The 27,035-nt window shown below is 35.7% G+C and overlaps 1 protein-coding gene across 1 annotated transcript in view; it reads right to left on the bottom strand.

The window, feature by feature from the left end:
• Nucleotides 1–1,526: 1,526 nt before the first annotated feature.
• The window catches only part of PHF20L1 (PHD finger protein 20 like 1), a 55,417-nt gene continuing 29,908 nt past the window's right edge, over nucleotides 1,527–27,035 (bottom strand). Inside the window, exons 13-22 of the mRNA XM_026841617.1 lie at nucleotides 20,587–20,805; nucleotides 20,337–20,393; nucleotides 19,043–19,186; nucleotides 13,705–13,869; nucleotides 13,122–13,303; nucleotides 11,119–11,218; nucleotides 8,793–8,988; nucleotides 8,018–8,387; nucleotides 4,547–4,712; nucleotides 1,527–3,409 (exon numbers count right to left, since the gene is read on the bottom strand). Of these exons, the coding sequence (XP_026697418.1) occupies nucleotides 3,267–3,409; nucleotides 4,547–4,712; nucleotides 8,018–8,387; nucleotides 8,793–8,988; nucleotides 11,119–11,218; nucleotides 13,122–13,303; nucleotides 13,705–13,869; nucleotides 19,043–19,186; nucleotides 20,337–20,393; nucleotides 20,587–20,805 (1,742 nt within the window). The 3' untranslated portion in view covers nucleotides 1,527–3,266. The remainder of the gene's footprint in view (nucleotides 3,410–4,546; nucleotides 4,713–8,017; nucleotides 8,388–8,792; nucleotides 8,989–11,118; nucleotides 11,219–13,121; nucleotides 13,304–13,704; nucleotides 13,870–19,042; nucleotides 19,187–20,336; nucleotides 20,394–20,586; nucleotides 20,806–27,035) is intronic.

Below are 27,035 nucleotides of genomic sequence, written 5' to 3'. Positions count from 1 at the left end.
ACATTTAGCCTGTGAAATCACAAGAGGCTTCTTTACAATGGAATTTCCCTTTTATTAAGAAGTTATACCAACTTAAAAGAAGGTTGCAAATTTAAAAATGTTACCTTTCTATGCTGATGTATCAAACCCAGTCCATACATTGCCATATACTATTTCTTCCTCAGAGAGAGTCTGCCTCTTTTTGTCATACAGCACAAGTAATTGCAATTCACATCCCAATAAATGATGTTGCAAACAGACTGTGTGTATATCCCTGGATTATTTACAATGGAAGCAGGAAGACAGATGGAAAACAATGCCTATAGGAAAAAGATTCTCTCAATAAGGCCAACTAGAAGAAATACTGGTATGAGCCAGATCACATCAGGTTTGACTGGCACATGAGCAAAGCAATCAACTGTAGGCTACATTCTGTGCAAAACACTTAGCATTTTTATGGCACTTGACTTGTGTTTAAAGAAAAAAAAAACTACTTCAAAAGCATCCCAAACTTCTGAACACTTGAGAAACTGGGGCCAAAACTAAGGTTCACATTACAGACTAACATCACAATTTGAGAAAGCAAACTCAGACAAGTTTGTGAAGCATTCAAGCAACACACAATGTATCATAGCACTGTCCAGAAGGACACTGAGATTGTATTTCTTAGAAGATATGAATGCTTGCAGGAATTTTTATAATACAAGAAATACACAAAGAAATGAAGATAAAAAAAATACTGAACAGATTGTTTTTGTAAGCACAGTCCATCCTGAATAAGGCAGGATCCTGAAGGATAAAATTACATACTCATGTAAATTTAGAGACCATTACATATACAAACAGAAGACAGTTAAGCTGCAAGGGCAACTTTAACTTTGACCTTAAGATTTCCTTTTCAGGATACCATTCCTCCATCTCTGCACTAAGAATGAAACCTCCATCCTCCCACGTGGAATCTCTCGGTCCTCCTCCACCTTCAGTAACATTTACAATTATATTACATCACACACATGCACACACATTGCATAATATTGCTACAGTGTATGCTGTATAAATTATGTAAATACACTCCACTTTGTTTCAAAGTAATTCATCGGGATTTACATTGCTCTTATACAGTACACACAGTACCACATTCAAGGATATGCAGCAAGTGAATAATATATAAAACGTCTCACATATCCAAAAGCAAGTAAGTCACTCAACTGTTCATATTAACGCAGTTATTTAAGCATCCAACTACATAACACAGTATTTTATTTATCAGTTGCTATAAAAATGTCAACAACTCCTCAGCTCTTGTGTTCTTTCTGCATTATGAAGTTGCCAATCATGATTCCATAATTAACTTCCACGTTACCATGCAACTTTGTAATGTCTCCTACAAGCCTGATGTGGCAAGACTTTTTAAATAGCAACCACTCTAACAAGGGTTTACACTTTGCTTTGGACATCAAGAGTGATTAACTCACTTCAGATATGATAGACAGATGGGAAATGTCAGGGTAGGTTTATTTTAGCAATGAACCAGCCATGCTGCTTTCTTTCTCAATAATGGTTTTATCGTGAAAGTTCAATGCACTGGTTGCAAAGTCTTTCCAAGATAATCCATCTTTGGCACATTTTTCAAATTTATGCATCCTCAAAAGGCATTCCAAGAATTTTTGATAGTCTGTACATTATAACAATCACTTCTTTTTTACATTTGTATGAAGATCAGGAAGAAAAGTGGAAAATGTAGAGTATGCAGAATAGTTTTAATAAACAGTTTTACATACAGTACCTTACATATAGAACAGTGTTGTTTGCAAATTTAAATAATTTTTGAATGTACAGTGGCTTGTACTCTTATCAAAAGGTAAATTCAAGTTTACTGTCTATCGGTTCTAAAATGCATTTATACAGATAACTAGAACTGATAAACAGACGTGAGGCATAAAATGTTCAAGTATCTTAATGTCATCAGTTAAATAGCCTCCTTTTAACAGTCATATTTTACAAATTTCAAAACCTGTACATACATTATTTTCAATTTTAGAAACTGCTTGTTAAAAGGTAACATTTAATGTTAACCACCAGTTCTTATAGTCTATTGTAATAAAACTAGACATGTGTAGATATAAATGTATATAGTATGTATATATGTACATGTGTATCTATACACATATACATACCCATACAAATATGCATGTAGCACTGGGTACAGCGGCAACTTATAAGCACAGAGAAAGTCCTGGGCTCAAAATCCAGCAAGAACTAAAAGAGCAAGTAGGTTGCCTTTGGTTTCATGACATTTCATTCACTGAAGCTGAAAGATTTTATAAAAACATCTTGAATAATGTATCTTCTGATATTTATTCTAGTGGTTTAGTATATTCACAGCCACAGACAGTTTTGATGCTCTTGTCATTCCTCATCCCAGCTGAGGATGGTGAAGTTTCAGAGGGCCAAGACCAGAACAGAGTTACCCAGGACAAAAATGTACCTTGAATCCTGAATACTGCAGTATAACATAAAAAAATATAAACTAGACACAATTTTGGATGGATTGCTGGCACCGAGTAGGACTTTGGAAAAACCTTCATGTAAGTCATAATCAAACTCTCATCCCAGTGGTTTTAATATTATTTGGCACATCTGACCACTATTTGTCACTTATGTTTTAAAGGAGCCTAAGAGTGCTGTAATAAGGATTTCTATTTAAAAAAATATTTTAAAAAGGAGACCATAGTAAGTAATTTCTTTAAAAAAAAAAAAAAAATCAAAGCTAGTATGTTCGTTTTCCAGAAAATTCATGAGAGAAGGAAATAATCTAAAAACTTTCCTTGTAGAGAGGCTACAGATCTCTCTGTGTCTATCTTTCACTAGCAAGGTAAGAGGAATTCATTAAAAAAGAAGTTCCCAAGATTTTTCAGTCAGCTGAATTCTGCAAATTTAGAATTTTTTTCTGAAAGTCTCAAAACAGTAACATTGTTCTTCAGAGATTTTTTTGTTCAACTTTCTTGTGTGCAGGGATTTTCTTGTTTATCATGTTAAAATCATATCAACATTCCTCAGTATGTAATATATTACATTTTGAAACTTGGACACTGAATATTCAGATTTCCAATGTAACAGATTCCTCACTCTAAATTTCCTCTCCTCTCTAAAGCTTCAGGCTAATAATGTAATCAGCAAAGAATCAGATAAATGCTCAGCTTTCTGCTGTCTTCCTGTCAGTCTGGTGGCTAGTAAGAAAATTCACTGTAAGGGAACCTATTTGTATTTCTTTATTCTTCCTTTTGTCATACAGAGCAAAGTGTTGCTATTTGCTGTACTTTCCCCATGTCAATTAAGAGCTGTTTGATACGTCGCTTGAGCTGAGGCAATCTTGCCAGAGGATCTGGTGGTTCCAATTCTCCAGTGAAATCAAGCCAGCTTTCTAAAACTACAGAATGAAAAGGAAGAAGTTGATTAGAATAAGTCTTCAAGAAACAGTTTACATTAAAAAAAATAAACTTTGCTTTCTTACTCTGTCTTTTATAAGAAGGGAAACTATACCGAGGCTGTGGTTTTTATTTAACAGAATAAATTTTTATTAGGGAAACACCAACTAATTCTGTGTTTCACTCAGACATTCTAAACATAACTTCTAATTTGATTGTTACTAGAAAAAGGTACCTGGGAGCAAATTATACCCTTAGCTAACAATTTACCATCTATACACATAAAAGAAACCTCAGTTCATGATCTTCTAGCTCTGACAGTTCTGCAACAGAGAACACAATCCTTAAATGCAAGGCTTGCTTATGCTATGTTAACAGGCTCCTGTTTACAAGATCCAGATTACAGAATGATTTTCCAATCCTCAAATGTTTTCAAGGAGTTTCTATGCTTGCAGAGACAGAAAGAAAAACGTCAACCCTGTTAGCCCAGATATACAGCCTAGCACAGGAGAAATATTGAAAGTGTAACTGCAAATAGGAGTAAGACTTTATTTGTCAAAAGACAAATAAAGGACTCCTATGACTAGACTATAAACCCCTCATTCTAATTTCTATGACTGGCAAGTAAACTTATGTGCTGTAATATTTTGTTCTACACTATAATTTCACTCGTTTTCTCATAAAGACTGATTTGTCTTCCTGAAACCTGGCACTTACTACTATATAGCAAACTAAATTAAAAGGCAGAACAAACATGCGGGTTTTTTTCCTAAATACTGTTAATTACTAGAACAATGAGGCTAAAACCACTCCAGGCATAGAAAAAAAAAAAAAAATCTATTAACTTTGTGATCCACATCTGGACAAGGACTAGACAAGTTATCTAAGCTTTCTGAAGTCACAAACTTGAGCTAATTTTTCAGGGGTCCTTAGTACTTAAGCTACTTTATTTGGCATTAAAAACTTGTGTAAGGGGGTAGGAAGGATCAAGGGTACAAGCTCTGGGTATAATTTTGGGTACCCAAATTTTAATACAATACTTGAAAATTCATCCTTAGTGCCTCAGATCATCTTGAACAGAGTGGCTATGAAAGAACCTGTTACAGGTGTTATTAACAAGTATCTGGCAATGCAGTTACCATCAACTTCTTTTTCAATCAGGTCCATTCTGCTGGTGACTTCATTCTGTACATTCTCTATATGGGTAAGGAGATTTAGCTGCCATTGAAGGTGTGTATCCACTTGTTCCTCTGAGCCTTTTCTTTCATTACAAACAAACACAGTGTTTCCTTCAGCAGAATTCTTCTTCATGGGAGCAACAGAAAGAAAAAAATTGCCATTTAAGAGGATTTTTTTGTTTTCATTTCTGGTGTTGATTTCAACACTTGAGTGACATGATAAACTACGCTGGTTTAGAACTGTACTTCTGTCTACTTGACAACAAGCTTACTCAAAACCCCATGTTACATGACACATCAATACTTTAAACCAAACAAAATGCAAATATACAAATAAGCATGTATAGCACTGGGGGAGTGAGGCAAGAGGTAAAGTTTACAAGCTCAAGCACTTTAATGCAGTAATACAGACTGCATTTCTGTGCCCTTTTTACATAAATCTGGACTTAAATCATGAAGTGCTGAAGTGCATCACTGTAAGTGTGCAAAACCCTATGGTTTGTTTCAAACTTAGTCAGAGAATGAAAGAAAATTCCCTAAAATGCAGCAATAACAAGATGTCAAAAATTATTTTGCACAAATAAGCTGGCCATTCTGTTTGTTAGGACAAGAGACTTCTCTTCCTACCATTGCTATGGTCCCATGTAACTTGCAAGCACAACTCTGGGACAGAATTTAACATATTTGGGGATAGTTACTAGGGCAGTAACATGCAGAGTTATGCAAACATAGGATCTGAGGAAGATTGCCTTCTTTGAAATAATCAGTATCTTCAGAGATAATACACAAGTTCCCCACCTTTTTGTATCTGACTTTGCAGCTAATGGAAATGACCAAATGAAGTATACCAAATTTAATGGGTTTAAATGTTCAGCATCTTCATTAATTAGCAGGATTCAGTTTCCATTTTATATGTATTATGACTCAGTATCTGATCAAGTTCTCTCACAACTGATGATTTTATTTTAGGGACTAGAGTGCTGGCTATGGGTGCTCACACAGTGTCAGTTCATGGCAAATGCCAGAGCAATGAGTGAATTTTATTGTATTAATACACCTCTCTGGTGAAGTGCTTGGCAAATTTTTTTCCGCATCTCACAATAAGAAAAATAAAGTATACTGTCCTTCAGTCAAGAATGGGAAGAGTGAAAAAGGAAGAAGAAAATAGGGACTGATGGATTCTAAGTTCCTACTTAAACCAAAACAAACCCCTTTCTTTTTAAGGCTTTAAATCAATTTAAAAAAATCCAAATCAAACTTGGACCGACCTGCCAGCAGTTTTATGAGCAAGTCCTGGAGGACAAGTACTATCACAATATTAATTAAAAGAGTTATTTATCAAAGACAGATTTTAAAAGTCAAAAAAAGCCTCTAAACTCAAACTGTTCAAATAAAAATCTTCCTTTTTTCAAGACATCAGGTTTGCCTCCACAGTGTATTTTCACTATTCAAACCATTATTAATCTTATAAAGGATATTTCCAATGTAAATAAGAAATGCCCCATTTCTTACAATTTTCAGACCCTCTCAAAAACTCTGAGAAAAATAATGTCATTTTAACCTTGTTGTTTGAGGACTCAAGTCTGTAATTCAAAAACCAAGTTCATGTGTTAAGGGAATCTTTTAGGTGCCCACTGCACTAAGATAGAGAAAAACTTAAAAGCTAAATAACATCATGATTTTTTTTTTCCCTTCTAATGACCTCTGTATTTATTCAAAATACCCACAGGATCAAACAAGTCCTCTAAGCTAAGAGATCAACGTAGGCAGTTAGGGAGTGGTGGTAGGGGTAATAAGAAAAGCAGAGTACAGGATCCAGCTTGTAAAGAAAAAAAATAAATGGGAGGTTTAATTGTGGAAGACTTATGCTTTCAGAAGCATGAACAAGGAAGATAAACACAATTTTAAAGATTATTCATAGTCCAGAAAGGGACTTGATAATAGTCAATCTGAACATTGTAAGAGAAAAGACACATAACAGAACTGTAGATTAGTGTAAGACAAAGCAGAATACTCAAAGCTCTGTGGGATCCTAGAATGGAGAATCCAAACTGAAACAAAACTTTGAGGAGCAGTGAAGACAACACCTTACAGAGAAGTCAGTTCATGTAAAAATGGCACTTCCATGTCAGTGTCATCATGGTTTTAAGGTAAGTACAAACAGGTTCATGGAGAAACCAAGGAGAGCTGAGTATGAAGTCTAGACAGAAAACCTTATTTCAGGTATCAAGGCTGACTACTGACAAGGTAAACTGAGGTGTTCCAAAGGAAGCAGTACTCTGATACTGCCCCAGATCTCTTCCTGGTTTAAAAACAGAGAGCACTTAGCTTTATAGCTATATGCTTTAGTCTCTAAAGGAAACATTACTTTTGTTTCACTGTTCCCATATATTTTCTTTTAATTCTAAATGTATTTATACTATTTACAATGACAATGTAAGCTACTGTTGGAAGTTCACTATTTCACACTGCTGCTTACTACATAAACTGAATATAATCATGCGATTTAGCATACAAACAGTTATTTCTAACTAGAATGACCAAAAAATTCCCATTCAGACTATGATAGCTTACATGCCACATTTAAAACTAAAATTAAAAGAAAAAAAGACATATCTTACTCATTTCTTCCACACCAGAAACTGTACTTCAAAAGGGGGATGAGTTTGGCGATTATTCTCACACAGTTGGTATTGTAGAAAACAGAAAGGTTTGTTTCACTTTGTTTTTTGCTCAAAGATAACTCTTCACTAAAACCAGACTAACAAGTTTCAGACTTTTTTTCCACAAAGTAATGGATTCAAACCATTAATGCAAAAATGAGAAAGAGATGTTTAAACAGCCAAATATAATCCTGACTAAAAACCTGTGAAATGTTTAATTAGAAGAAATATGGCACGTAAGAGACACCAAAGAAGTTGCATGAAGTGAAACTAGTTGGTCAGTAAATCATGACTTGTGGACAGAATTCTAGATAGAATTGCTATTAAAAGAATACAGTACAATAATAAACACTATTACAAATCTCAGTTTAACAAACAACAACAAACAGGTGCAGAAATCAGAATTGAGAAGAAAGGAAACTTGGCTTATTTTCCTCACATTGTGAAAAACACATATACGTTCTGTTTCAAGACCTTGTACTTTAAGCATGGGATTTCTGCCCCCCCTGCCCCCCGGATTGAGCACAAGCCTTTTTGACATAAGTAATATTTTAAAAATACTTTGCATCTCATTCACCAGCTGAAATGCGTATACTTCACCTGAAGCAATCTGTGATCCAACTTTGCTTCTAGTAATTTTTGTTGACTTGATAGAATATGTAGACTTATAACAATGAATATTTCTAAATACTTGTATGTGCTTAAAGTTTTATCACACTGAACATATTTTTCCAACTATGAAGCTTCCCAGATGAAGAATGATACTTACCTGCTCATTCATGCCATCATCTTTAAAAGAATATTGTAAACAGTTTTTATTCTCTATGTGAAATTCCTGGTCTTCCTCAAAACTACTTGTATCTTCATCATCTGAGCTCATAGGGTCAGTGACTGCTTTGCAGTCTTGACCAAAACTCTGTGGTTTTTGGTAACTGTGCTCACTTGTGATGTACGTTTCTTCCATCTTCTGGGGTATACTGGGCTGCTCTTTATGGTTTTGACTGCGACACGTCCTTTCAGTTGAATTAACAGAATCCGGCAAAGTCACTAATTTTTTCTCTACCCCAACAGTTATTTGTTCTTGTTCTTTTCGCATCCCTGAATAAGCCCAGAGATGAAGGTCTGGGTGGTGCTTATTTCTGCAATGAAGGGGAGGGAAAAAAAGCAAGTTAGAGAACACCACTTACAGGACTGAAGTATTAAGCATACACTTCTGCTAGATCGCAACTATTGATAAGCGCCATTACCTAGCATGTAAGTATTCTCAGGTCACTTACCAATTTAGGATAAGTTCAGAATGTCTCAAACAAAACTGTCTATTAAAAAAAAAAATACCACCAAAAATCCAAATATACCAGATTGGTTCAGGTGCTGAACACCTAACTCTCACTGAACCTGAGGGTTGTCTACATCTTGCACTTGAATTATTTAAACTATCATACAAGAAAGAACTTTCATATGAGAGAATAATGTATATGGAATAATGGTAGTCTCTGCTACCTAAATATTGAAAGATGGAGAATAAACCCTGGATTGATACTTACTTTAATATCCCAATCTTCAACTGTAGTCCATGCAATATTTCAGTTACACCATAGACATCCGCCAGTAGGTGATGTGTTGACACAATCTTTTTGGCATTAAGGTGAGAGTAGTTTTCTTTCAAAAAAGATAATCCACACATGTGTCCATTGTTTAGCCAGTCTTTATCATAAAGATATTTGGCACTCCACCTCTGACCTGGGGTAAGCAATAAACAAATTGAAGATCATCTAAAGCCACAGCAGAATTGTATTTAAAACTAGAGTGCTATAATTATATGCTGTACTCTCCTAAATGTCTCCTAACATCCACGAAAAGTGATTCAAGATTCTGCTATTAATATATTAAAATTTGGTTTCCATGGATTAAGAGGAAACTCTTGACATTTATTTAAAAAAAAAAAAATCCTGAAATCTCAAGACCTCTCCAAATGGCATTTGAAAAGAAAATCTAATCACCTTTTCAATCAAAGTACAGGATATTAAGGATGGTACTATTATCAATCTAATTGAAAAAAAAAGTTTAAATTGGCATTTTATTTATCTAACTATGGCAGCTTACTATTTTCTTAAAAAAAGAAAGCCTAAGTTACCGAGAGAAATGTTAGAGAGTGGATTTTATATGGACATATCCAAAACACCTAGTTTGTTCCTAGAAGACAATTATTTTGCTTCAATACCGAAGGCAGTATCTATTTATTAGAAGCCAGGAGAAGGCTTAATGAAAATCAGACATTTCAAACCTATTTGACAGCAGAGTTCTTACACTCTCCTTTGAGATGCCTTTTATCAGAAACTACTAGACACAATTTCGATGTAAGTGGGCCTTAGGTCTCCCATGCTCTGGCAACATCTACAATTTTAACCCAACAGGCATGACTGAGTATTTCGGTAATGCTTCTACAGTAACTTAACTATTAAAAAAACCCCAACAACAACAAAAAAAAAAAAACAAAAAACAAAACTAGAAATGTATAATGCTAATTATTCCATTATTATTGTTTACAGTGAGGAACCCAGACAAACAGACTGACTAAGACTGCAATATCTTACACTCAATTTCATATCAGACTATCATCATATACAGAACAAAGAATGGGTTGATGGAAGCCCTTCATACCTTTCAGGAGAATACCCTGTCTATCTCCTTTCTGCCCATTATCCCAATACACTTTAAAATACTGACATTGTGAATGACCTTTTTCTCCTGACATAGAAAGAAAAGAAGTAATAGTTAGGAAGGGAGAGAAGATAAAAATTAGGGACACAGTCTCTGCATAGCAGGGGATAACGAAGTACCTAGTACAGTGCAGGGAAAGAACACAAGACAAATTATTTGGTTTTAATAAGAAAAAGCTTAACTACTCAAAGAGTACAGCACACAGAACTATCAAACAAGACTCTATACATCAATTTAGATTCAGGCTGGGGCTAATGGAAAGGTCACATCTAGAAACTGTGCTATTTTATACCTCTGCAAACAGTTTTCAGATTTCTTTTCTGAAATTCAGAATGAAAGTAAATTATTGCCCCCTTCTGAAACAGCTGGACTGTTAGATATTTCACCAGAAGACGTGTATGTGCATTTGTATCAATTGTCTGGAAAAATAATAAAAGCTTTCTTCCAAGCTACATAGTTTTTCTTCAAATAAGTGCTAAGAAAAATGGGTTTATGGACAGAAATTTTTTTAAATCCGTATCTTCCTAATCAAATGTATTAAGTTTAAAAGTAAATAGACTCTTCCTAATTCTTACCATTTCAAACTTATTCTAACAAATCTTAAGTTCAATATGTGCTGTTTATGCATTATTGTTTACCATAAAAAAGTGATAGAATTTTTCATATTTTACATATTCAGTTCCACATCGTTATTTACACAATTCCGGAAAAACGTTATAAAATTACAATTAATATGAAATGACAACCACAGCATATCTGTGTGTACTGTGGTAATGAGTCCTTTTTCCAGAAAAATACTTAAATGAACAGATGTGACTCCAAGTATAGGCAAAACAGATCACTGAACAAGAATCATTTGTTTAGGAAGATTTTTCAGACTATAAGACGAAAAAGTGCTAAGGCTTTTGAGGAATTAGGTTTTAACAAGTACAGCAACAGTAAGCAGGGTCATGAATAAGATTTAGCATAGCTGAACAAGATGTTATTCACAGGAAAGTAAGTTTCTGCTCAGAGGCAAACTTAGAATCTCTTGCCCCAAAGAAATATAACATAACAAAACCCAAAGCTTTAATAGTTTAAACAATACATAACATCTCCACTAAAAAAATCCCAAGCAGACAGCTGCAGATAAAGGTGGTTTACCCATACCTGGTGGATCTCTGCAGATATAACAGATGTACTGCTCTGGAATGCTGTCCTCTAACAGACCCATGCATACACTGTGCTGCCAACACAGGCACTCTTCACACTGACATCAGAAAAAAACAAAAGCAAAAACTAAAACTGAGATAAGTAGATTAAAAAATCAGAAGCTATTTCTTGTATCGTCAAAATGCAGAGAACAGCAGTTTAACTTAAACAGCTGGTTTGAGTAGGATTATTTTAGTTGGGCAATTTGTGTTTGGGTACACAAAGACATCAAGCTAAAAAAGAACTCTAGTTCTGAAAGTTACCTCAACCACAAATTCCAGACTGGAAAAAAAATAAGAAATTGAAGATGCAATATTTAATAATATTTTATTACAACATTCAGTATTTTAGCACCTAAATATTTAGTAGTGAAACATAAAACAGGAGTATAATATTACAGTAAAGTAGAAAGATAATGTAATACATTACAGCATAACAGTGAAAAGTAGAAAACTCTTCAGTTTAATTATTTATATTTACAAAGCATCTCTCCAGTGCGCTAGAAAGATGTGTTTTTAATATCGCACCAATGGAAAATCTAAAAGAAAAAGAAAATGAAGAGAAAATGAAAGAGGAGAAACAAGAGAAAAGGAGAGCAAAATAGAAGTGGTAAGACATGAGGGCCTAGAAACAGCAAACTGGTTGCTCTCTGTGTGACAAGGCATGAAAAGGAAAAATCAGGCTATTGTTGGACTTTAGAAACAGGCAGGAAACTACCACTTAAAAATACATTTCCTCTTCTCAACTCAGTGTTTGCCTGTGTTCCAAATATCTTCTGGTTTACAACTGAAAGTCTCTCCTCTTTGCTTTGGTATGCTTTTGAGCACCAATCTATTCAAAACACTGAAGTCACCTTTCCTCTTGTCATGTCACTATGGCTACGATTCCCTCTCCTCTCTCCAAAGATTTCTACGCCAGCCCATTTTTCCACTTTATTACCATAGCTGAACTCCTGCTTAGTTCCTCCAACACAGCACTGCATTTCAGTGTGTTCCCAGGGACAGTCCGTGTCCTTCATTTTCAGGTCTTTCTGTCATTTCCAAAAGACTTTAAGTCCATTAACATCAAACAGTCATACTTGCTCTTCCTCCAAATCTCAACTAAAAAAGGCTCCATATTTTTAACAGAAACTACGCCACATTAATGGTTGAATACAAACCTGGGTTTTAAGTAGTGGAAAAAAAAAACACAGAAGTTCATGGCATTTTAAAGGTAATGACAACTAAGTTCTTCCTCACTGTTGCTTCCATCTGATCTAACCACTGTATTATGAATTCCTTGAGACAAAGACTTTAAGTTATTCATTGTTAGATGGGAAATGCTCCCCTCACTGGAGTACAAATAAATAAGCAGCAGTAGTTGCAATCCGTCAGCACCTGAATGCTAATGCAGACCTTGTATAGCCTTCTTCCCTTTTTTCTACACCAAATAAGATTTAAATCCTTAGTTTATAAAACCAGCTAGTGATTTCTAGTTTGAGAACTGCTATTCTAAAGATGAAGCACACACGACACACATCAGTTACTAAGAATAGTAACATCTGTATAGCAGAGATCTTGGATACACCTCAGGTACAATCTACAGTGAGAAGAGTGGTTTCTACAATTGGTACTGCAAAGCACAAGGGCCAGACCAGAAGGGCTGGTATAATCAGGATCATCTGTGGACAGAAGTGATGATTTGTGTGGGGGAAAGGATACTTTATTCCAAAATCATCAACTGGCTATAAAAAAAAGGTTACGTTTCCTTACAAACCTCTTCTACATATTGATTTGTTAGAGAAACTCCATCCTAGAGTAACAGTTCTGCATACACCAGAGAAGTGCATAATATAAAAATATTTTGTTATTGTTCGCTTCTATTTACAGTTCTCTACATAACTTCAGTCTCCAACACATTAAATGGGCACCTTCACAAGCAAGAAATTCACATGGAAAATATATCGCTCTCAATTTCTTTACCTGAATCATAAAGCCATTTTCCTCATCCAGTTCACAAATGCATCTAACAATTTCATTGAGAGCATCATCTTCATCCTGAGACTCTTCAAAGTTAGTTGAATCAAAGTCCTGATTGTATTCATCACCACTAAGTAACAAACTCTCTGTAGAGGAATCATCTAAGAACTCCACATCTGAAAGGTCTAGTAAAAATAAATACATATGAAACTGTGCACGCAGAGATGCAATACTTTACAGAAATACAGGGGGTTTTGACAGTTAAAAATCTTAACCTGCACATAGCAACCAAAAAAAAAAAAAAACAAAAAAAAAAACAAAAAATCGCTCTTAAAAACACTGCCGGTGTATTAGATTTCTTGATAAATTCTGCAAAATGCCTTTAACATGATGTCCTCAGAAGCAGACATATTTAACCAAAGCAAGTACAGTGCAGAACAGCTTGAGAAGTATAAGCATTTTGATTTAAACAGATGAAATATAAATCAGTCATCATATTTATAGCTACAATCCCAAACACAAACTAAAATTCTCTTTCTTTAAGAATTAAGCCTAAAAATTTAAAGTTGCTGTTCAGCCAACCTACTTTCTCCACTAAGGTCAACAGACAAGATAGCTCTTGGATACTGGTATGATGTATTCTTCTCTGAGAACATGCTGCGCAAAGTTAGAGAGCTCCCTGAGGACCGTGTTAATGGAGAGGAGCACCTGTCCAGGAATTCAACAGAACTATCTTCATAATCCGAATAATCTGAAAAGTTAAAAGAAAGTAAATTGCTGTTACAAAAGCAAAGTTTATGACAAGTGCAGGGAAAAAAGTACTTAATAATACTGTAAAATTATGTTCAGAAGAATATCAACATTGAGGTATTAAGATGATGAAACTGTAAATATGAAATGGCAAAAGCTCTTCAGATTTTATAAAAATATTTCCAGTAAGAAACATAATGAAGTTTAATAGTTAAAATAAGCATTACCCATTTAGCTCCCCACATGTCTAAATGTACAGAGGAATAATTTCTCCTAGAACATTATACGGTCTTTTTCCACAATTCATCCTGTACCATCTGCTATCCTTAGAGATGCTGCCGAGAGCTCTCTCTTTTTGCCTTAGGTCTTTTTGTAGCACTACCAACACTGCTACCTAGAATAACCTGCAGAAGAGCACAGGGAGCCCAAAGAAAACCCTCCTGGGATGCTTCCAGGCCCATCCCAGGAGCCGTCGGTCACAGAAGCCCATGACTTCACGCTGCAGCACCTGGAGCCAGTGAGAGTGTGTTTGTTAGCAGAGATCAAGCTGGACCAGCTTGTGAGCAGGTGAAGTGGCCTGGGAGCAAGGGTTGAGTGGGTCTGTGAGGGCCAGCTCTGGGTGTGAGTGCCCCTCTAAGGGTGAGAGCCAGGGGGACTATGGGGAACTGGGGAGTCCTGGCCAACTCTGGGAGCATTTGAGAGCACACAGAAGCGAGATGGTCTGTACGGCAGTGGGGCTGTGGCCCCAGCGGCTCATATCTCCAGGTGCCAGCAACTGGGAAGACTGGGATCCAGAGGCAGCTACTGGGCAGACAGTGTTTGAGCCCAGCTGCTGGAGCAATCTACAATGTACATTTATCAATCTGTATATTCTCACTAGTGGGCCCCATCCTGCTCAGCCAGAGTGCAGCAAGATGAGGTTGTTAGAGCACTCACACAAGCACAGACAGCACCGTGTGCTTGTGCCTACTGGTAATACAGTATTGACAGTTATATTGATACCAGCATGATATATTTCCCCTAACACATACTATATGCAACAGCCTCAAGAAAAACATATGCAAACCAGTCCTTAATCACAGTGACTGGAGAGACTGTCCCAAGTCAGTCAACAATTCACAAATCATAGAATGATTTGGATTGGAAGGGACCTTACCCCCCTGCCATGGGCAGGGACACCTTCCACCAGCCCAGGTTGCCCAAAGCCCCGTCCAACCTGGCCTTGAACACTGGCCAGGGAGGGGGCAGCCACAGCTTCTCTGGGCAACCTGTGCCAGGGCCTCAGAACCCTCACAGTGAAGAATTTCTTCCTAATATAAATGTACCCTCTGTGCATCCTATCACTACCGTCTCTGATAAAAAGTGTCTCACCATCTTTCATGTAGCCCCCTTTAAGTACTGTGAGATTTCCCTAGAGCCTTCTCTTTTCCAGGCTGAACAACCCCTACTCTCAGTCTTCACAAGAGAGGTGCTCTAACCCCATCATCATCCTCATGGCCTCCTCTGGACCCACTTGAGTGTGTCCATGTCTGTCTTATCTGGTAAAATGGTAAGAGTAGCTATCCATTTACTCCTCCTAAAACTTATTACTTCGAATATAAGTAATCACATTTCTACACTTTCATTCATCTACAGGAAGCATTCCCACTATCACCTGTATCTACAGTTTTCTTGCAATGGGTTCCACAATATACTTCTCTCCTAAATACCTTCCATAAAGATACTGTTCATATTTACAGAATCATCTAGATTGGAAAAGACCTTGAAGATCATCCAGTCCAACCATTAACCTCACACTGACAGCTCCCAACTACACCAGATCCCTCAGCACTATGTTGACCCGACTCTTAAACCCCCTCCAGGGATGGGGACTCCACCACCTCCCTGGGCAGCCCATTCCAACACCCAACAACCCCTTCTGGAAAGAAATGCTTCCTAATAGTCAGTCTAAACCTTCCCTGGTGTAACTTGAGGCCATTCCCTCTTGTCCTATCGCTTATTACTTGGTTAAAGAGACTCATCCCCAGCTCTCTGCACCCTCCTTTCAGGGAGCTGTAGAGGGCGATGAGGTCTCCCCTCAGCCTCCTCTTCTCCAGACAACCCCCCCAGTTCCCTCAGCCGCTCCCCAGCAGACCTGTGCTCCAGATGCTGCACCAGCTCCGTTGCCCTTCTTTGGACATGTTCAAGTAATTCACTGTCCTTTTTGTAATAAGGGGCCCTTTCTCCTTTTGTCAAAAAACCACTACCTACTACATTTCCTAAGTATATTCACTGTAGGAGAGTTAACTTAATGAGTAGGTGAGCTGCATGTTGTATTGTTATCAACCCCACTGTAACAGAACAGTATAAATAACAGAAATTACCTACCTTCTGTGTTATATGGGTTTTATATTAATGGTAATATATACACTCGGAGCACAAAATCAAAAGGTTTAGTTGTTTTTCTTTGTTTCTTTTATAGCCTTGCACAAAACTTTTCTGAAGCACACAATGTGCCCAGTGCATCTTCTTCCCCAAGATGCCTCAATCTGATTCAAAAGGAACTGAGCATGCCTCACACCCTTTCATTTCTGCTCATGTCCTGAGTAGAGTTAAGTCCTGGAGAAAGAGAAGACTGCTTCTTTTGACAAATCATTTTTCAATTAGCTTCTGACAAAGCATTTTTCTTTTTTCCCCAGGTTAAAAAAAATAAAAATACTCAGGTATTCATCACAAGATGAATTTGCAAAGAATAAAATGGTCACGTTTTACTCACACTGCTTTCTACATCTGGATTTTTGTATTTGCTGGGGCACTGGGAGGTAGGTAGTTTTCTCCTAGTATTTACAAGCACTGGATACAGCCCCTAGAGGTTGAAACCTAATCAATGGTACCTCTGCCAAGCTTCTAAGTTTCAAGAAATGTTGGAGCTGTATGGAACCAGAGAACCAGGTACACCCCACACAGTGCAAAGTGTTGGACTGATTTCAAGCACAGCACTTCACAAAACAGCCCAGTATATCACATGGTCAGATGAGAATCACCAGTCTGACCAACTCCTCTAAAACCTTCTCAATTGTGCGCTACAGCAGCATTTGCTGGTAATTCATCTAAATTCCAGGATTCAACACCAAAGATAACAAAAAACTTCTCTATTTACCTCTTTCTTTGGAACTAATTTAAACTGAATGCTTAGGAAAAATACCGTCAACATCTTCCCATTACAAAATACACATTTGTAGTTTTGATCTTATTTCAAATCTGTAGCTTAACTTGTTACCTATTAAAAGATCTTTTTTCAAATACTTCAATCATTTTTTGCTTACTTTTATAAACACTTTCACACCAACACTCAGTGTCATATACTCAAAGGACAGAAGAACTATAAAACATTTTTCTCACTCTTCTCAAACTGCATTGAGAGTGCTGCTGGAGATATTACTGTACACAAGAGGATGGCACATTACTTTTGAACTTCCTCATAAAAATGGAACACATGGAGAGTATTAACTCTATCTGCCATGTTTTAATTATCACAGATGAAGTAGCCAGGACTGCTTAGCATCTTGGGGTTTTTATTCTCTTCTTTGGCTCTTGCATACCTAGCATTTACCAGTATCTTTTTGTAAATACTTGCAATACTTTTTGCCTTCCCAGTATAAGCAAAAAGCTCCCAATAACTTTAAGGTAAAATTGAATTTTATAGTTGAAAATTATATTAGTCCACTATAAAGATGGTGAAGTACATGAAACCTAGATTAATGCAGTTCACGTTGAAGCAATGCAGAATTTGGGAGCATTTTCATGTTACAGCACAAATTTCGGACAGTGAAACGCATAATCACTCTAGAGATCCACAAGGCACTTTCAAAAGTCTGTGGTCAGAAGCTCCTTCTAATGCACAGGGTTTTTGCACATGCCCTTGAGGAAACAATACTATAAAATCATTTGATAGGTTTGAAATTTTCACCATATTTTAAGACATTTTAATCAGTTACTAAAACTGATATCTCGTCAAGTACACTCCAAGGTACACAAAAGTAAAGTCAATCTGATAGACATAGAAAGGCCAGTCTAAGTTCTCATTTTTAAGTTTTTGAATATTTAAATGTCTCAAAAAAAACCCACCAAATAACAGCAGAGATAAATATTAGTAGTAAGTCCTGAAACACTTTTTGAAGTAAGCAGGCATAATACACAAAAAATAAAGTTCAATCTTTGGCAAGAAGAAAACGAAGAGTGAGTTTGCATTTGCCCATACTGTTATTTTTATTGCCTTAATGGTGCAACTAAAACTGCATTGGATGCAAAAAAAGGTAAACCAAGAACTTGCAATGAGATTTTACAGGAGAGAAAAAGAACCAAAGGATGTGGAAAAGGGGAAGAGATACAAAGAAACTATAAAACTGTGCTGGTCAGAAGGATAGTTATCTTTCTATTAAGAAAAAGAACACAAACATTGTCCACTTTTTCCACTGAAATCACGCCAGAGTTACAGAAAGGATGGCACTGTAACCACACTTACAGGAGTTCTGCAATAAGAAGGTGAAAAAAGCACAAAGTGGTTTGAAAGGGGTTTTTGTTTTCTTAAAAAAAGCACATTACCCAGAGCTTTGTACCTAAAAACCAAATTATTTTTGTCCCCCTAGGCAATGGGAATAACAGAGAAAATAAAATAATGAGTGATATGATCAAAGTACTAGAATAGGGAATTAAGATGTATACAAATGGAATCGCCATTTGTCAAGACATCAGACAAGGTTGCTGCAACAGAAATGTCAACCTCAGCTGTTAAGGATTAACTATTAAGGAGGGGCTTTTTTTTTTTTTTTTTTTTACAGTAAACCACTGAAATTTAGTAACAGACTAGATACTAGAATAATTTTAACATTCAAGGAAAAAAGATAGGTGCGTATATAGAGTTTCAGTTGAAGAATTTGAAGAGATGAGAAGAGCGAGCCTATCTTTTGAAGGAAGGAAAAATATAAAAATATCAGTCTATCATGTGGAGACAGGCTATAAATACAAAAATGAGGGCATAGACATGTGTCTTTTCAACATTTAAAGGCTAAAACTTATTTCTTTGAAAGTTCTAGCATTTGACATTCATATTGTTTAGAAACAAGTTTTAATATCTAATGCCAGAAATACACTAAGTGGTTCTATTTATTTTAAATAAAGTAAATTAAACTTACCATGCTGCTTAGATTTCTTCTTTTTTTTCTTCTTCTTTTTCTGTTTTGACTTATGATCCTTCTCCTTCTTCTCCTTTTTCTCCTTTTCCTTTTCTTTCTTTTTACCTGAAATAGAAATCAAACATTTTAAAACAGCAGTACTATCTCAAATTACTTGCTTCATTTGGCTTAACTTAAATAAGACATTCAAAAATCAAGTATTTCAGTTGCATTGTCAGATCAAAATGATTCACTTAATTACTTGATATCTTGGGCATGTCTCTTATTAATTGCTGGTGGAATAGTTCAAAGGAATCTCTCAACAAGTAACATTTTACCATTTTAAGTATTTCCAAATGAGGTATCATAGAAGAAGATATAGCAAAGCACACAAAATAAGTAACAGTATTTAAACAGCTTATGACATCTATTTTACTTACAGATTACAATAAAAAGGTTTGGACAAGAGAAAAAGCTTTCAAAAGTGCAAAATTCCAACCTAAAAAGATAACATCGTCTTAAACACAAAGTCTCTTGAAGGAAATTTCTGCTGATGCTGTCAGCACCTTCTACTACACAGCAACATCCTCATAGCAAACTGATACTGACTAAGATTTATGACACATTTTTTACACTGCAGTTCCTTTCTAACCACTGTTGGTATACTTTTTTGTCTCAGAAAAAAAAATAATCTATTTATCCTATTAATTGTCAGCAGACAAAATACAGTCCATATTTTCAATCCATAATATTTTTCTGTATAATCAGCAGTGAGATAAATAATGAAGAAATTGAGTCCTTAAAGACAGTATTTAAGGATTGTTTCCTGCACACAAATTAGAGTCTTACTATCTTCTTGGGCAACACAGAAACAACTTTATCTCCTGGAAAAACAGAAAAATTTATGAATTCTTGACCATCTCTTTTTTTAAACACAGGATAAAAATCAAAGCCCTCTTTTTTTTCCAAGAACTGACAAATGCTTTACTAGTCAAACCAAAATGTTTTCTCCCCCCTCAAACTGGTCAGTACAAGGAAATAATGGCAGTATCATTGACACAACAACAACAAAATCTTTTTTTTCCAGCCTCTTATAGGTAATTTCAGACCCTTCCAAATCCTTGCTATGGGCATTTCCATTTTCTCTTACAAAATTATTATTCTACTATAAACTTGTCACATATGTAAAAACTGTTTTTAAGACCTACACAAAAGTAGCACAGCTGGGGCCAGGAAGTATTTTACACTCTACAGAGACATCATGTATGAAGAGAATTTTTCCTTTTTCCTAAAAATATTATTGCTCTGTACGTACCATATGTTGAAGAACTTTTCTCTTCCAGTTTTCCTTTTCTTTCCATTCGCACTGCACCTGCAAATTGAAGAATATGACATAAGGGCAATGTCTGGCTGATGACCTACTTTCTTCTAAAAGTCATCAGACTGTAAAAAATCCTAATGGTATATAATAATAGAAAAATAGAAACAATAAAATTATTTTTAATGTCATTTTACAATTATTTTTATTGTCTAAAGCACTGGAAACAAAAAGTATTGTAGTTTACCAACTTCTGAATGCTTGTCCTTCTCAATCACGTTCTTTAATATTTTCTCCTTCAGACTCTCAAAACATTTCTCCTTTATAGGCACAGAGCACTGTATCTCTGTCCCTTCAGAGCTCACTGATGTGGAAGACCTCTTTTTTTTACTATTCCCTTTGGGTAACTTTAGACTATTGGTTAAAGGCATTTCCAGATGCAAGGCATGTACATGGGACGAGGGTGCTGAAAACAAGAAGACAGATTTACTAGGCATTCTGTAAGGATTGCAGCCAGATCACTGGCTGGGTCAGATCACTGAAATGATATTATTACCAATACTTGACATCACACTTAATATATAATTACTGCATATGAATGCCTAGGTCTTAAGTCTTGCATACAAGGCAATACATGCCACAGAAGGTTTCTTTGTTTTTAAATTTAATCTCACTTTTAAACTACTGGTGCTGCTTAAAGCCTACTTTTGCTGGTACTTTTAAAGCCTTTTTGTTTCCTTTTTATTTCACTGTAATAGAAACCCACCTCAACAGGAAGTGTTGAAGGTGCTGACATTGTTGGTATCATTTATGTTCCTTTATGTGAACAGAGAAACTAAGCTCTGGCACAAAATTTTTATAGCACTAAAATTTACACTTCTGCTTAATGCATTTCTAATCGATTTTAGTAACATTTAAATCAGTCTTTCACGTGTGTATTTAATCGACATTTGAATAACATGCAAAATACTCATAGCTTTTCAGAACTGAGCATCATATAATGACAATTATTATCTTGTACTATTGAGAAAAGTTTATTCAGTGAAATACTTATTTTTTAATCTTTATCTGATGCAAATTAGGAAATAACATGGCAAAACTAAACTGAAATTATAATTTTCATTGCTAATGTTTATAATCAAATAGGATAATGGAATTTTCAAATAATCAAACTAGAATAAACGTTATTTACAAAAGAATATTATTGAGTTAATTCAAAACTGTCTGTGTTCATTAATACTGTGAGAGATTTAAGTTTCATTTAAATGTAGTTAGGAAAGCCTAATCCTCATCAGACCATTGAGAACATTTCAGGACCATGCCAAAGACGTACTGTACAAAAATGCACCTCTGTAAAGTCCTAAGGGGTTCAGGTTTTTCAATGCCAGCTGTAAACATTTGAAGACACCAGTCACCTTTGGTGTCTCTCAACATATGAGCCCAACAAAAGTATCAGCATGTAAAATAGCAGTTATGGGTTTTTTTGGTTTAACACTTTAAAAGTCCTGAAAAATACCTGCCAGTGGTCAAGATATTAAACAAGACTAAATACAAAGCTGATCTGGAATAGCTTCTTTGAGCTCCCCCCCCCCCTTTTTTTTTTAATATTCAGTAATAAAACAACAAAAAGCATTTAAATAAGCAGTGTTAAGATAATTTAGTGAATTCATCAGTCGTAAAAGGATTCTGTGAGACAAGAATGTCTCACAATTGACTTCATACAGTGGCATTCCAGGCTTGGACAGACAAACCCAATTTTACTAGGATACAACATACATGTTACATGAAACTCACACCAGCTCCTAGGCAGCCTTCTCAAGAAAAAAGTCAAAATGCCACAGTGAGAAAGCCACAGGGTCAGCATGAGCAATAGAACGTGGTACATCGCCTACCACACCACACTTTTAAATGCCAGATGTTCCCAGCTGCAGACGCAAGGCATCACCATGCTATGCAATCCAGCAGCAGACAGAAGCAGCTGCTCAGTTCTGCACACTGACTACTACCACAAGATGTAAACTACATGACCACACCTGAGGCTACCTGAAATCAGTCATCTCACCTAAGACCATAATCCTTTCAAGACTGGTCTACTATTGAGGCTCTTGCCTTTGTTTGTATTTCAAGTGGACTTAGCTTGCTGGGATACTTATCATCCACATAAAACACTATCCAAATTATTCCTTTCTTGGGTTTCCTAATTAACATTTGTCTCCGTTACAGGACTGAACTGCTTTGCCATCTGTGGAGCAATAAGTATATTTTAGCACCTCAGGAAAAGAAAAAAGTGACACTTTCCACATCATCATGCTATCAACGTCTTGTCTCATTTCTAAAAAGAACACAGAAGGATCACCCAAATGTATATAATTTGGTTAGGGCATTTTGATAAAAAGATGTGAGAATACCCCATCCATACAATCTCAAAAGAAATTTGTCTCAATATTAGATGAATTAGTATTTAAACTTCATTATTCATAAGAAATCCTGACCTCAGACATTCAAATATGCTCTGATATTGATAGCCACAACACAAACTTCACTATCTCAATAATTTTCAACGCAAGCACATCTAACAAAGTAATCAGCTAGTAACTAAGTAACTGAGGGAACATTTATGATGGGCAGAAATCTGCTACAGTCACACAAATATCCATCTCAATGGCAGAGCTCTCCAGACTGCCTTTCTATAGTAACCTGAAAACAGAAAATTATGCCTGCATACTCTGCAATGCTATTCTTGGCTTTTACTGTTATTAATCAGAAATAATTCTAGATTGAGAACCCTAAATTCTCAAATCCTATATAATGTGTTAAGGATTGCAAAGTCTAATTATCAACTATGCAATCACTATACCTTACAAATAACCACAAAACTAGACAAAGCAGATAATCACATTCTGAAGGGCAAGTAACAAATACAGCAAGAAATATATTAGTTTATAAAAAAATCCTTTATGGAAATATTACCATATATTTTTAACTGTTACTTCTAATTGCAATTTTATTCCTGTTGAAGAGTCTAGTCAGCTACCTCCCACACAGTGAATTGTGGGAGGTCTGCAGTTAACACTCAGCATAAAGATGCTTAGAGATTACACTTGATAAAATTGATCTTAGAAAAGTGACATAACCAGTAGTTTATCACTAGAAGACTGATTTCAAATTAAAACCAAATGCAAACCACAGCACCTTCTGGTCCAGTTTAGGGCATGTTTCCAATGCCACCTCTCCTGGTCTGGCATGGTGAGGTGACACAAGCCTCCCTTGTACAAGCACAGGCACAGAACAGGATGCTCTGCTCTAAGTGAAGCAGCGCCAACGGGCTTTTAGTGGTACTACTTATTTCAGCAAATTAAAATAAATTGTACTAATGTGAAGTGACTTATGTGGTTGCATGATATTCTATTCCATGGCTTCTGATGCTTCAACTCTCCTAATAACAGAAATATAATTATATGCACTAATATACAACTTAAATCATAACATGACCAGCATAACTCGTGGTTCTATTGTAATTAATTTCGTGGTTTGAATTCCCTGCATGTAAGATGAATTTTATATCTAAATGCATTTTAAATATATATTACAGATTAACATCAGATCCTGCACAAAATGATCTCTTTAGGAAGGATGAGGACATAAATTTCTTGCTTGCCTTCAGCTAACTATCCCAAAAATCAGCTGGGAACTTCAGGGCAGAGATTAGAATGGCAGACATTCAAATTAGGGAGCAAACCTGGCTGTCAATAGATGTTCGGAGTAAAACAGCTCCAAAGTAACAAGAGCTTTAGTGCACTAGAGTCTAGATACCTCTTAGAAGCAGGGTGACTACTAACAATGGCAAGTTTATTAAAAAAATTAATCTTGTTTTTCTGAAAATTTTGTACGTCAGCCATTTATTGTTCCTGCTGCAGTAAACATCAATAGAATTATGTAAAAGTATACAATGTTTTTTCTTTTAGCGTAAGTGAAAATTTCTTTCATATAGTTAACCTAATTATCTTACTAGCAAAGTCATCTAGACTGAGCTAGGACAGGAAATAACAGCTAATGATAATAATTTATATTATTTTATATTATTATTATAAATAATAGTTACATTAATAAATGTAATATTTTTTAATTTTACATTTACTTACATTTTAAACCCCAGATTACTTGCTGAAATTATGTTTGCTCAATACGTATCAGTTAAACTAAAAAAAAACGGTGTAGAGCTACAGAAACCAAGAAAATTATGACAAATTTAAAGAAAACTATAATTGCAGGAAGATTTGAACTTCATGTAGTCAGAACTGGAAAACTACAGCATTTTGCATCTATTTAGACTGACTGCATATTTAGCCTATGGAAGGCTAACTGACAAAAAGGCCAGTTCTCTTCATTTTAAGCAGTCTGACAACTGAAAAGGAGGATTCTTAGTTATGTTCAGTATCAGGTGATCGCAAGTAGGTCCATGCACCAGTTTCAGCAAAGCAATACCTCTGTTCAGTAATTAACTGGTAGTGTATTGGCATCCACCAAAGTGCACAGTGGTTCCATGTAGCCTGCGGACTGACAGAATTGATCACAGTACTTTTGTGCTGCCTCTATGAAATAACATACTGTTCATTTTGAGCAATGATTTTGAGAAGGAATCTACATGTTGATACTATGAGTTACCATTCATGTTTCTGCACTTCAGTGCACCTCATCCCTTCCCCTCTTATTAAAAAGTTGCTAACCTGGTGTTTTTCAAAGCGGTCATTAAAATGCATAATTTTTAACAATGCAAAATTTTTTCAGCTGACTCAACTGATAGTCCCTAACAGAAGTCTAAACTTTCAAAGCCACAAACGGCATCTCTGAATCTAAACCAGTACATCTCTTTTATGGAAGGGTCGTCAATTGTAATAGTCTGTTTCAGGCTAAATACTTCTGTTACTTCTGTAATTTCTGAAACTATCTAGTTATTTAATTCAATGAGTACAAAGCCAGCAGGTCCAACTTCAGTGAATTTAGCAAATTACAGTGTTGGCAAATTCTAGAACCAGATCTGTCCAGACCATGTCCATAAAAATCTAAACAGCAAATGAATCATTAAAAGGACATAGATTTAAAATAGTTCTTTCAGATTAAAAAAAGCAGACAATTACAGAATAGTCTGGATTTTACACCAGCATTCTCAAATTGTAATCTGCAGAGTCACAAATGCATAAACTAAACAATGCAATATATCAAATTACACTTAGGCTGGCAGATGTTCCTGCATAAGGGAAATTAACTTCTCAATAATTTCAAGCATTGACAGGAATGAGAAAGGAAGGCTTTGGGCATCCCTCCTTTATGTATTAGACTGCCATTGTTTAAAAAGGTTAATTAGAAAAGAAAACTTGGTGATAGTGTGGATTCTTTTCAGTCTCCTGAAGCAAACAGTAATTTGGTATAGTTATGTGTGCTTAAGTAAAATGACTGGAGAACCTGTACTATTTTCAAAAGTATAAAGACGCCTCCTAAAGCAGAGAACAAACAAAATATTTTTCAACAATGTAGGGTATCTTCAGAGGTTTCAAACCTGAACTTAAAAACCTACTTTTTTTTTTTTTTTCTAAGAAGAGTATGAGAAAGATCAAAGACAAATGAGTTTCAGAGTTAGAAGCCTGAGATGAATCCAAAAGATGTAAAGACTTCAGTTAAGAGTCCTAGAGATACTACTAACAGAAGCAGCCAGCTCCAAAACCTCCCAAGAAATCTATCTCCAAATTAGATACCAAACTGCTTAGATTAGTCTTTCAGTCCACACATCTTATACTGCTCAAGGCAGAGAGTTCTATTACATGGAGAAAAACTGTAATACATAAGAATTAGGAACAAAACATAGGTCTGCCTGGAAGGCAAAAGCCCAGAAGACAAAAAGGGAGCTGGCAAATCAGTACCTTGAGAGCTTATGAGTCGTAAAATTATGTAGGTCAAAAAAAAAGCTCCATTAAGCTTCAAATACAGTATAAACTATCGTCTGGCATAGGCTGCAAGTGCTTCCGTCTTCCCATTCTGGACACAAGTAGTAATACCAGATAAATTTGTCAGGGAATGGTTTCTCCTGACATAAAGTGTGTGTACATGTCAAATATTTTTGAGTCATAAAGGTGGCTATAAATGAAATGTTATTTCTTTAACTAGACTCAGCTGTGGCCAAGACCCAGCTCAACAAACAAACAGGTAGAAGTATACTCATGGATGCTGGGTCTAGAAGCTCACTCAGACTCCAAGCCAGTTCCATGACGGAAGCAGGCAAGAAAAATACCGATCAGCATTACCAACTACACATTAAATGATCCAGAAAGTGTATCAGAAAAGCCAGAAGTTAAAATCCTAGTAACTAAAGTGAGTTCTAATAAGCATGAAACAGATGGTAGTTGGAAGCTGTCAGTTTCTTTTATGATCTTGTTCTCTGAGTGGGCAAATTTACAACTCCCAAAAGTACCTCTCAGTGGCAGAAGACATGAGGTAAAAGGACTTTTACAGAATTTTCCCAGGAATCTGGAGTTCTACTGCTATGCAATATAATTAAAGGCAAACGAAGACTGTCACGTGGTTTCACTTGAGAAGCTAACTAATATTTTTAAAAGCTTAAGTGGCAGCTCATTAGAAATTCCCATAGTCCTTATTTTGACAAATTAGTTTAAGAGATTAATAGATTTATTGTTTTGAGAG

The sequence above is a fragment of the Athene cunicularia genome (genome assembly GCF_003259725.1).
Source record: "Athene cunicularia isolate RWA chromosome 2 unlocalized genomic scaffold, athCun1 chr2_part1, whole genome shotgun sequence".
NCBI classification, from domain to species: Eukaryota; Metazoa; Chordata; class Aves; order Strigiformes; family Strigidae; genus Athene; species Athene cunicularia.
The sequence above is the reverse complement of the archived record's forward strand: the minus strand, read 5'-3'. Positions and strand labels throughout refer to the sequence as shown.